The sequence below is a fragment of the Cajanus cajan genome, chromosome 7 (genome assembly GCF_000230855.2).
Source record: "Cajanus cajan strain Asha chromosome 7, NIPB_CcT2T_4, whole genome shotgun sequence".
Lineage (NCBI taxonomy): Eukaryota > Viridiplantae > Streptophyta > Magnoliopsida > Fabales > Fabaceae > Cajanus > Cajanus cajan.
Window position 1 is genome coordinate 42,336,167 of NC_138523.1, and position 12,559 is coordinate 42,348,725.

General features: G+C 32.1%; 1 protein-coding gene across 1 annotated transcript; it reads left to right on the forward strand.

Moving 5' to 3' along the window:
• Positions 1–372: 372 nt before the first annotated feature.
• Positions 373–5,389, forward strand: LOC109808072 (pectin acetylesterase 12). The gene is made up of 12 exons (XM_020370894.3): positions 373–745; positions 1,277–1,359; positions 1,687–1,816; positions 1,907–1,980; positions 2,513–2,599; positions 2,682–2,806; positions 2,913–2,973; positions 3,395–3,448; positions 3,568–3,645; positions 3,750–3,855; positions 3,952–4,097; positions 4,722–5,389. Exons 1-12 carry the CDS (start codon positions 538–540, stop codon positions 4,827–4,829), a joined length of 1,260 nt encoding a protein of 419 aa, XP_020226483.1. The 5' UTR covers positions 373–537; the 3' UTR covers positions 4,830–5,389.
• The last annotated feature ends 7,170 nt before the right edge of the window (positions 5,390–12,559 follow it).

Here is a 12,559-nt window from a genome sequence, read left to right on the forward strand (position 1 = left end):
ATCCATGTGTCTCAAATTTTCAATCCCAGAGACTAAACTGATTCAAGTGGTTGAGAGGAGTTGTTTATGGAGCTAAGCGTGTGTTTGCTTCCGATTTTGAAACGTGAAAATTCACGTTTACATGAAACAACAAATTCAAACTTCCACGTAAATTTGATTGTAAACGTGAAAAGAGAAAGAAAAATCACGTTCATAAATCAAAACTAAACACACACTAAATGTAACAGTTTTGAATAAATTATGTAATAAAAGTTAATATAATAAATTAAAGGTCCAGTAGTAGTTGTTAAAATAAAACTATACGTTGATACGAAGTTAAGACTTAAAAGACAGTGTGTGAAAGTGAAAGTGAAAGTTGTGTCCGGTTTTGGCACTTAATCAAACCTTAAGATCCGAAACGCGCAGGCTGTAATTAAAACCCGAAAAAGCCCGGCAAACACTGTTTCACTCTTCCTCTTCTTCCTTCCTATAAACAACCTCTTCACTTTTCTCCATTCTTCACACACCGCCACCTTCTTCTGCAGCACCAGACCCACAATGGGCAACCTCTTCTGCCTTCGCATTGTTGCAGCACTTGTTTTTAGCTTCTGGGTTGATGCCTTTTCAGCCTACCATTATCACCACTTCAATGTAACCGACTTCTCTTTAATGGAGCCTCAAGAGCAAGCTTCCTCCTCCCTCTTTGCCAGGACTCCTCTCATGGTGGCTCTCACCCTTATTCAAGCTGCTGCTGCCAAAGGAGCAGGTACACTCTAACTCTAACCTCATTCTTTTTTTCATTTCATCAGAGTTTCGGAAATACAGTTCATTGGCTCTTTTCATTCTTGTTTCACTAAGATCCAATGTTATTTTAGAATGTGGTTTATGTAATAAACATGGTGTCATATGGTTGACAAATGACAAATAATCCTGCCCCTTAAACATGTGGTCAAGGCTTCATTCAGGTCGACGCGTATATAATTAAATAGATCTTAGTACTTCTGGTGATTAATCTTTCACTTTTTCCTAGGGGGTTCACCCAAAATAATTTGCTTTATGTTTATCTCATTAAAAATTGCTTAATGGTCTTGTTGCATGCAATGCGCATGTGGCCTAGGCTATCATGCTATGTTGGCCTTGTTTAGGCCAATTAATTGTTAGTTGACTAAAAAAAGATGAAGGCATGTTCTCATAGACTAAACTCTAAAGCACCTGTTGAGCCTTATTTTTGGGCTAAACTAAGAATTTGTAGCCATTTAATTTAGCTAAATAATTTTTTTTTTATTCGTTGTGGCAGTTTGCTTAGATGGAACATTGCCTGGCTATCATTTGCATCGAGGGTATGGATCAGGAGCAAACAGCTGGCTTGTTAATTTAGAGGTACCACATGAATATGTTCTTTCAAATTGATCTGTAGCATGTGCTTCTTTTTATTTCTCCTTAATACATTTAGATTTGTGTACCGAAATAGTATCCCATGGCATGCAACTTTAATTGTATAAAGGTTGATGAGTAAGCATTTCCTGTGAAACTATAGTGTTAATTGATTTTTATCGCGTGTGTGAAATGATAATGATTGAAAAATATTCAGATAAATAATTTGGGATCTATACATGTCATGAACGGCTGTTTTCATGTGTTGATGGAACTACTTCTCATTTGTGCTATAAAAATTTCTGTTGGAATTTAAGTGAAATCCTGTGACAGGGAGGTGGGTGGTGTAATGACGTTAGAACGTGTGTTTATCGCAAGAAAACACGGCGTGGGTCATCAACATTCATGGAAAAACAGATACCTTTCACGGGAATATTAAGCAATAATGCTGAAGATAATCCAGGTTTTCATTCAATTAAACTACCCGAACTACTCTGTTTATGCTTTCTCCATCTCCATTCCCCTTTCCCTCATGTTTTCTTTACTGTTGCAGATTTTTTCAACTGGAACAGAGTGAAAATTCGTTATTGTGATGGTGCCTCTTTTGCTGGGGATGCTGAAGATAAGGTAGATTTTGATGTCTTAGGCTTATTGAAAATTAATATGATGATTAATTCTTGTGGAGGCTGACAAGAAGGTGAAATAACTGAAAAGAGACGTGGTTATCAGTGTAATATCTGCAATAACATTCTTTACAGTATATAGATTTGATAACAATAAAGCAGAATTTGCCAGATAACTCTGCTTAACTCACTAATTTCCCAGCTCCATTCTTTTTCAAAAACATTGAATTTTGACGTGTTTCAAGGTCTTATTTTCCTTTTGTTCTACTGTATAATTAACTTAATGAACTTCCGGTTTCCGACTTTCTTCATTCAATTTTTATAACTGTAACATCTCCTGTTAATGTTAACTATGGATACATTTATTTTTTGGATACTAGTTAGGCGTAGATAATCACAATTTTATCATTAAAACTCTATTGAGGCATGAGAATTGAGCTAGAGAATATAACACGCCGTTGATGACACATTGACACTTCACGCACTTAACATTAAACTGGACAACTCTTACTTGAGAATATCATCTGTTGAAACAGGCTGCGCAACTGCAATTTAGAGGACAACGTATTTGGTTGGCTGCAATTGATGATTTGATATCAAAGGGAATGCGTTTTGCGAAGCAGGTAGTACACATACACACGCACACATACATTGTTACATAAATAATCTTTCTTCTCACGTTAGATACTACTATTTTTGCTTTAGGCTCTTCTTTCTGGATGCTCTGCTGGTGGTCTAGCTACTATTATACACTGTGATGAATTCCGAGGTTTTTTCCCACAGACTACCAAAGTGAAGTGTCTCAGTGATGCTGGGTTATTTCTTGATTCGTATGTGGCTGACTGCTGTATTTTATTCCATGAATGCCATTTCCATCATTACCACAGGATTTCTAGTCCTTCAATTATTTGTTAATTTTTTCTTCCTGAATTACAGGATGGATGTGTCTAGGGGACGTACCCTAAGGAATTTTTTCAGTGGTGTTGTAGGGATGCAGGTACCGCAGCTTTTTTGATGCCAACAATTTATTTATTGTAGTATTAAAGCAAAACGTATTATAAGTTATAACAATTCCTATTTCATGGTCATCTTGACAAGTGACTATTAGTATTTCTGTATTTGGTTCAACTATTTCAAATAACTGAATAAGCTGATGTGAATAAAATGTCAATTTTACTTAAACTCAATTTTGGATACATGCTGTTCTGGTCATACATCTTTCACAAGGTTTTTTACCGAACCTGAGCAGGAACTGATATTTTTTACAATTAAATTGAATTTTGAAAACCTTTGTTTAATGTGAGATAAGGATCTGCTACATCAACATGCCAATAGTTTGTATAGCTTGGAACTTGGTCATTTGGACATTATTAAAACTCTTACTGCACGATGGTAAATATTTTGTCCATTCATTGCAGGGAGTGCAGAAGAATCTTCCGCGCTTTTGTACTAATCACCTTGATGCCACTTCGGTAATCATTGATATCTTTTATTCTGAAAATTTTGAAAAATGAGTTTCATTTGAATGAATGTGCGGATATTTTGAAAAATGAGTTAGCCTTTAGTAATGTATTTTTTACCCATTTTTCAGTGTTTCTTCCCTCAGAACTTGATTGCCGGTATTAGAACCCCGCTATTCATTCTTAATACTGCCTATGATTCATGGCAGGTAAATATCTGATCTTGTCACCTGGTTGTCGAACTCCGAATAAATCTTGCATTAAATCAATTGTAGACATATTATACTAAACAAAATTTTCTGTTTATCATCAGATCCAATCAAGCTTAGCTCCTTCATCCGCAGATCCCCATGGCTTTTGGCATGATTGTAGATTAAATCATGCTAAATGTACTACTTCACAAATCCAATTTTTGCAAGGTGGGTTGACTAATGAGAAATAGCTTTCATCAGAAGTACAAAAATGTCTTCAACAATTAGTCAGTGTAACAAGTCATTTCCCTGTATCTAATGCAGGATTCAGGAATCAAATGCTGAATGCTATTAGAGGCTTCTCAAGATCACGTCAGAATGGATTGTTCATAAATTCATGTTTTGCTCACTGCCAATCTGAGAGGCAGGATACATGGTTTGCTGACAATTCTCCTGTCCTTGGAAACAAGGTGGGTGCCGCATGTCTCTAATGCCGTTTTAGTTTAGAATATTATATTAGATTGAGCTTTGTTAAAATTAATAATGATATGATTTTTGCTAAAGAATATTCACCTTGACAAATCATAAATGCATGCTTTGTCTATTGGCCATATATGCTTTGCTTATGGAATCTGCTTTTTAATTGTGTTTGCTTGCCAATATTTCAACCTCGTTGCTTTGAAGTAGAATAGGCTAGTTAGATTTAGATATAAAAAATGCTTGTTTTTTTAAGTACTTTTGTTTCCTTTATTTATTCTTGTTCCTCTCCAATGGATCATAGACATTGTTGTTTAAAAGTTAAAACAATGCCAATATTCCGTTTCATGATATATACTGATTCAGAAAGGAAAAAAACGAAAGAATAAGAAAGGTAAAGCCTTGCACCACATAGTTGTGCAACTCAAACATCAAAATGTATAATAACATAGTACGTTATCCTGTGTTGATTCTATCATATATTCATCTTCCATGTCACTGATATTTCAGACCTAATAACAACACTGTCTTTGATATCTGAGGCTGGTATCTGTAATTTTCTTATGCTTCCCTTTTAAATTTTAAGATTTTGCTGTCTAACTCTAACCTATATGCAGGCAATTGCTCTGGCTGTTGGAGACTGGTATTTCGACCGGGCAGTTGTTAAGGCCATTGATTGTCCTTACCCTTGTGACAATACATGTCACCATCTTGTCTTCAGATGAGCTGAATTTCATCAATAGTCACAATTTCCCTCATCTCATTCATTTGGGTCTGTTATTACATGCGATTCGGAAACATGCTATTCAATTAGGAGGAATGCTAGTAATGCTGACACATTTTTTTTAACATATTTTATTATTAGGTGAAATTCATGCAAGACTTACTAAATTATGCAGGTCTTATCCCATCTTTGTTGGGACTATGAAATTCACCAAATAATAGTGTGTTAAGAAGAATACGTTAGAAAGTGAGCATTTCTTGTTTAGTTTATTATCAAAGACAATAAAAGAAAGTGGTTGCTTGAAGCGGAAATGTAATAAGCCTTTTCCATTATTTAGTATTTGATGGGGGTAGTTTTCATGTATAGGATAATTACTTGGGAATGCTAAGGCAAATGCCTTTAGTTTTGTTACAAAGATTGGGAGAGGCAAGGGACTGTTAGAATGAATACTATATACTGTATTAGTGTAAGCATTGGAATTGGTTAGAATGAGATAATCTCAATCTCATATTTGATATTTTTTCCTATCAGTTTGGAATGAAAAGTTGGTCATTATTTACACCCCGGTGGGTTCAGATGGTTCTTATATATTCTGGACTTATTAAACTGCGTTTCAATATTTGTAGATAGATTGATTGAGGATTAACTTCATAAATTCATTAAATTTATTTTGATTGTCGCTGCTATTGATGTATCGTATGCTGTGAATTTATCTGATGTAGCATTAATTATAATTTAATACAAGTTATTTATAGTATATTAAATTTGAAACGCAGAATGACATATATGATCATTTTTTTTTCTTCATATCAACAATTTTTTTTGTCATGTTAAATTTTTAAATATCATTTTATCTTTCAGTTTTAATTTCTATTATCATGCTTTCAGTACAAACAACTCAAATAGTAATATTCTCTAACTCCTTAGCAGTTCATTGTTTTGTTGTCTTGGTTTTGACTGCTTTTCACAATTTTAATATTGAGGACTATAGGAATGATTTTTATTTATTATTTTTTTATGTTATTTCATTTTCCTCTTCGTTCTGCAATTATCAATGTCATAGTCATGAGCCATACGAGGTGATGATTGCTTTAAAGATAAACATGCAAAATGGCCTTAATAAATTGTAACTAATGGCACATAGAAATAGTGATGGACCCTGATAAAATACTTCGAGGAACTCGGAATTACTAAATGATATACTCAAAATTACTGATAGAGTGATAGTGTTTATAACTAAAAAATTACTTATACCTATTTGGTTTTTCGTTGGACCCCTCCAACGTGTCTTCATCACCGCATGCAAACATGGTTTGTAAGCAATTTTAGGTTATGGATTATGAAACATAGAACGAGTGTCAGCAAAATAGATTAGATTAATTTTGAACACAAGTCATTCAATCCAGTTGAGTTTTAATTTGGACTATTTTTTTAAAGGGATTAATTACCCTTAAAATACACAAAAAATATAATAAGGGTTAATTCAAATGGTCAAATATCTAATTGCATAAGTTAGTTACTGCAAAACCGATATAGTCTCATTTTAAATGAAACCTATTAAAATAAAGTTACACAATATTAAATTTAACATTTTAAAATTAAGAATTTAAAAATAATCATATTATTATTTTATAAATATTTACTTGTCCTTGATAATGGTCCACTCTAATTAATAATGAAAAAATAAATAAACATGGAATTGAAAGCATGATGAGATAGCATTGGTTGTTGGGAAGGACACAGCTACTGAAAGCTTGCCAAATCATTCATCAATAGTGATTTGTATAAAATACTACTGAGGAGGAATCTGTGAATGTTAAGGAATGGTTCTTTCAACTGACTTGGCCTCTGAAGGAAGATTTACTAAGAAAACATAAGCCAAAATTGATAGATTTGAAGATACATGCATGCACAATTGGATAAGGTAGCGATGAGTATGAATGAACTTAGTTGGAACCAGTTGGATATATTGATTTGCTGTTTATAAGAGGTGATGAGCATTGATGGGATTGCTTGTCGTTTAACTATCACTTTCTTTTTTAAAGCTTTGGCGTTTTCAAACTTCATTTACCACCTTGAGGAGACAACAAGGGAGTATCAATTTTTCTTTTGCTTGTCTACAGTCTACACTATATTATTTTAGTATCTCAAAGTTTTGAGTCTAGAGGTGACATTTCTGCTGAGGTTTTTTTTTTGTGGAATATTTAAATAATAGATTAGCTATGGATTATTAAATAATATTAATTATAAAAATTAATATTATATTTTACATAAGCACTTATAATAGTAAAAAAAAAGGAAAAAATATTTTTTTTCATAAGATAAAACTAATTTCTCTATATATTAAAAATCATCCTTTAAATAATTTAATATTAGAGACTTTCTATCATTTATTTTATGTATAAGTTATTTTTAACTTTTTTAAAAAAATAATTATTTATTTATTTTCTTCTCATATAACTATTTATGAAAAATTTATCTAAAAAATTGCTTATAAATAAAAAAGATTATAATGACGATGATAAGTTTTTTGAATCTATGACTTTATATATTTTATCCCAACCTCTCACTAGGTTAATTAAAATAATTAAAAACCATACCTTTACTAGATTCTTTTATGTCAATTAAATAAATTTATGAGTTTGTTAAAATGATGGATATTACTTGTTAATAAAACTCTAAAATCTTATTGACCTTACTTTTTAGTGTAATACCAAATAGGTGGTTTTTAAAGTATTAAAGCTTGTACAAGTTGGTTTTTGTACAAAGCTAACACTAAAATTAGGCATGGCAGGTTTCCCTCTTTGGGTTGGGGGGAATGGTTTTCCTTCTTGAAAATATATAGGCAGATGATAAACACACCTCTACCCTCGTATAAGTACACCCCCTTTTTTAAAAAAAATATATAAAATGTCTAAATTACCCTTAAAAAAAATAAAATTCCTAAATTTACACCCTCTTCCCCACACTCCCGGTACCCCACACCCCCCTTCCCCCTGCCTGTGTTATCATATGAATGCTTCTCATGTTTTCTCATCTTTTTTTACTAATTAAGTATACTGGAAGAATCCTAGACCATGAATTCATTATCTTTGTTTCCTTATATGTGTGTCCCCTGCCTGTGTTATCATATGAATGCTTCTCATGTTTTTTCATCTTTTTTACTAATTAAGTCTACCGAAAGAATCCTAGACCATGAATTCATTATCTTTGTTTTCTTATATGTTTGTCCCCTGCATGTGTTATCGTATATGAAGGTTTCTCATGTTTTCTCATCTTTTTTTTTTCACTAACTAAGTCTACCGGAAGAATTCTAGATCATGAATTCATTATCTTTGTTTTCTTATATGTTTGCCTTTGCTGCATATATGGAATTTACTTTCTCACATCCATGTTGTGTTTACACCATGAAGAAGAATGCTTTATTTGTTAAGATGCATTTTTTGTTCAGTTGTCCACATCTAATATTTAAAATTTAGATGATTGCAAAGGGATCTTTGCCCTGTTGCGAACCTCAGTAGAACTGTGGACATTAAGATAGTAAGATTTACAGTGTTCTAATGTATAGCCTTGTATTTGCAGGAAGATGCCCAGTACATGATTTACACACCATCTGATCCACTTCAAGCAGGGGGTGTGTGGGGTGTTGGGGTGCGGGGAAGGGGGGGTCGGGGGTGTGTGGGGTGTTGGGGTGCGGGGAAGGGGGGTGCGGGAAGGGGGGTGCAGGGAAGGAGTTGTAAATTTAGGAATTTTTTTAAGGGTAATTTAGACATTTTATATATATTTTTTTAAAAAAGGGGGTGTGCTTATACGAGGGTAGAGGTGTGTTTATCATCTGCCAAATATATATTCTCTGAGGCCGTGTGAGTCCATTGGGTTAGGTTAGTTGACTTGGGCCTCTACCTCGTTAGTATTTGCGTGAAGTTCATGATATATATACCTTTTATAAGTACATCTCCTTTTTAGAAAAAATAATTAAAATTTTAAAATATTTTTAATTTTTTTAATTTTTTGTTTTTAATTTTTAATTTTACATATACAATATTTAATTTAGTAGTTTTTTTCACACATCTTCCCTCCTTTTTTTAATTTTTACATGCACCCCTTACCTTTCCTTCACCACACCTATTTTGGTAGCATGTGAAAATTAAAAGAGAAAAAAAAATGTGTGAAAAAAAAGAAGAAAATAGAAAATTAAAAATTGGAGGTGTAAAATTAAAAAATTAAAAAAAAAACTACAATATTTTATAATTTTTTTAAAATAAAGGAGGTGTACTTATAAAAAAAAAAAAGAGGTGTATATATCATGAGGCTTTGCGTGATCATCAACACCACCCCAACAATAGAAAATAAAAAAATTCCTTCTAGAGAAAAAAAATAAATATTTTTTTTTATTTAAAAGGTTAGAAAATATAATCGTTAAGAAAATAAATTTTAGTCAATTATATATAAGCGCACCAGGTATTAGGCTTCAGTTCAAGTTAGTCATGACCATTTTGTTTTTCTTCTAATAAGAACCATTAATATTTTTTATGATTTCATGCTCGACTTGATATTGGGCCAGAAACTTGAATTAAGACTAGTATAAGCAATTTTAAATGACAAAAAACTGAAAATAAAAAAATATGAATTTTAGAAACGTATAATTTGAAACATAAGATAAGTACAAAAATCATTTTTACAGGGAAAATGATTCACAAAAGAAATTAACATTATATTATATTCCTTTTTAAAAGTGATGGAAATCATTGCCAATATAGATCACCAAAAGTCCAAAACTATAGTTCTTGAAGGGAGTCAACTCTGACAGTGCCATGATTTTGCAGCCTTCAACATCAGTAGACTGTTCAATAATGACAATAATGACCATGGCTTCCAAGTGTATCAATTTTGAATGAAAATGGTAATGTGAAAATAATTAATCTTGCGTTCCTTTCTTCATAATTCACATAATCTTCTGTATGTTTAAAATACTGCTTTTAAGATTTTTTTTTAATCTATCATTTTTATATTTATTTTAAACTAAAATTTTAATATATTTAAAAAATCATCAAAAGTAAAAAAATCCTAAAATATAATTTATACCTTCATATATATATATATATTATTTATTATGAATTTAATTATTTAAAAAATATATTTATTTTATGTATTGTATGAAATAAAACATTAATTCTATATTTAATTCAGGAGAAGGAATAAAGAAAATGAGGGGAGAAATTTTTTTATTAAGCGATATATTTTTTTGTTTAGTTGAAGAAAAAAAAGAAACGAAAAGCTGACTTTAACATATAAAATTTCAAAAAAAAAAAAACCCTCGTTTCCTCTCCACTAAAACAAACAAATAGAGGAGAAATTAGCATTTGATAAAGGAATTAAAAAAAAAGAAAAAGATTATATCATGTAGTTGATGCATTTTAAAATTAAAAAAATAGATATTGTTTGTTCATTCTGTTGTTCATTCTCCTTCACTTTCTTAAAACTATTCACAAAATTATCTGTCACCCAGAACAAGTCTATCTGAATGAGGCAATATTATATAGCTTCATCAACACCGTCATTATCAGTTCAATCATTATGATCATAATCAACAATTTGTTTATTAGCTTCTTGTCCTTCCCTTTTTATTAATTGTTTGAACAGTACACAAGATGCATATAAATATATTTTGCCCCTCACTCAATTATACGAGTGCAAATAATTTAAAACTAAAAAAACTTTATGAAGCTTGTTTAACTAGTACATTAATATTTTACAGGGGATCAAACTTGGGATTGCATAGCCACCACCCCATTATCCTCCTCAGGATTTTTGTTCTGTTCCTGTGCACTGATGATTGTAGGGCCCCAGCAAATAGACCCAATAATTTGTTTCACATGCATGGTGATTGTAAACGTACCATCACTATCGCCCGCAAATTAAAGAAATAAAGCTTGGAAATATTTAATGACTCAAAAGACTTATTGTATATGTGTGCACATGGACAATCAACGGGGCTGCGAGTATATATTGTCCTAATGTATGAATAAGCAAATCTTAATATTTCAAAGATATTCCATTTTCCGCTATAATAGGGACATATCTGCTTAATATGACGTACCAATCGTTTTCTTCTTATTGCCAAGATAACTTGTAAAATTTTAAGCTGTTTGACTTGAGCTTCTTTGTCGATTCCAATTACCAAATGAAAAACACTGACCCTACAATAATTTTTTCCTCTCAAACTAGTTTTCTTCCTGCAGCAAAGTCAAAGGGTAAATATAATATAAACTCTGTTTGTTTCTATGGCTTTCTGTGTATACTTAATGCTCTAGTTACTTGGTTTCCCACTTGTTGCTATCATCAACTTTTTTCATTTGTTTATTTAATGAAAATTTTATGACTTCAAAGGTCTGGTGCAGCCACTCAATTGATAATAAACGTTGAATGAATTTATAGAGCTTTTTGGGTACTCGAAAATTCCAATAAAAAAATGTACCGATCTTATTGATAGATAATTTATAAGTATTACTGTGAATACTAAGCCTTGAAATGTACTCGACTTTGATAAATTTTCAAATTTCAATTTACCTTAATTTTTAATCACGAAAATAGAGATTAATTTCTCAAGTGATATTGATCTATTTATGGTGTTAATTTTTGTGTATATACAGAAATTTGAGAATTGATCTTGTGAACATATCTTTAAGTAATCAGTGTGTTGGCACAGGCGATTGATAGCAGCTTTGTATGGATGAAAACTGTTTCACTAATTTGAAGGAAATAAAAATGAATTGGTTGTATGGTGGGGGATGCTTCATGAGAACAAGTTCTACGTGAAGGATGCTTGCTTTCTTTCGTTTTCATATTGTTTCTCTCGGTCATTTCTGTCATGTCTATGAAGTGAACATCCCATCCTTTTAATTTAATTTTTATTTTTTATCTTGCTACTTTCACTTTCAGCATCAGTACATGTTGATGCCCACTGAGGGACCCATTATCTGGTGCGAAGCTTTTAGAGGCATAGGCCCACGCTAAGGACATTCACACATAATCCTTTTGTTATAAATTAGTACAAATCGTGTCACTTCCCAATACATTACAATAATAATAAAATAAATATCCTCTTCTCTAATCTAACACTGCATTATGCATTTCCTTTCCCTTTTTTAATTCTTGACTGTGTCCGTACGAAAATGTTAACCCAAGAAAGGTGCTAAATATGTTCTTTTTGTGGCCTTGAGTTTCCTAACCAGTCGGTGGTGAGGCAGAGAAATCGCTGTGTGGTTTTTGCCTCTGTGCCTACAACTGTTGAGTTGGTAATCAAATCTATCCATCCATGTCTCTGTGGTGTGTAGTGTGTACAACTGGATGACCCTTTTGAAATTGGTAAATCAAAGGAAGACAAGTACTTCATACTTTCTTGTCTTGAGCCATTAAGAGGGGAAGGGAAGTTTGCTCAGGTTTTTCAAAAAGTGAAAACAATCTCCATCTGTAGGAGACAGTGACAGACACCCATTTAAGAAATAGGGTCCCTGGTGCTTTCATAGTGAGAGAAAAAAAAAAAAAAAAAAAAGAGATGCAAGTTCAATGGATTCTCAATTGAAAAGGATCAAGTGAAAAGCTGACTGTGTAAAAAGAGAGAGAGAACAAATCCCGGACATCTAAAAGATATTAGGATTTGAAACTATTCAGTCACACGCACGTTCCATGAACTAATGCAATTTAAACTGTTCAACTCTAGGTACAAAA

Bases quoted from the DNA above. Each gene is read 5' to 3' on its own strand.
- LOC109808072 (XM_020370894.3), top strand. From the start codon at position 538: ATGGGCAACCTCTTCTGCCTTCGCATTGTTGCAGCACTTGTTTTTAGC. The intron at 2,807-2,912 runs GTATGTGGCTGA...CCTGAATTACAG, and splicing joins GCTGGGTTATTTCTTGATTC to GATGGATGTGTCTAGGGGAC. The intron at 3,449-3,567 runs GTAATCATTGAT...CCCATTTTTCAG, and splicing joins ATCACCTTGATGCCACTTCG to TGTTTCTTCCCTCAGAACTT.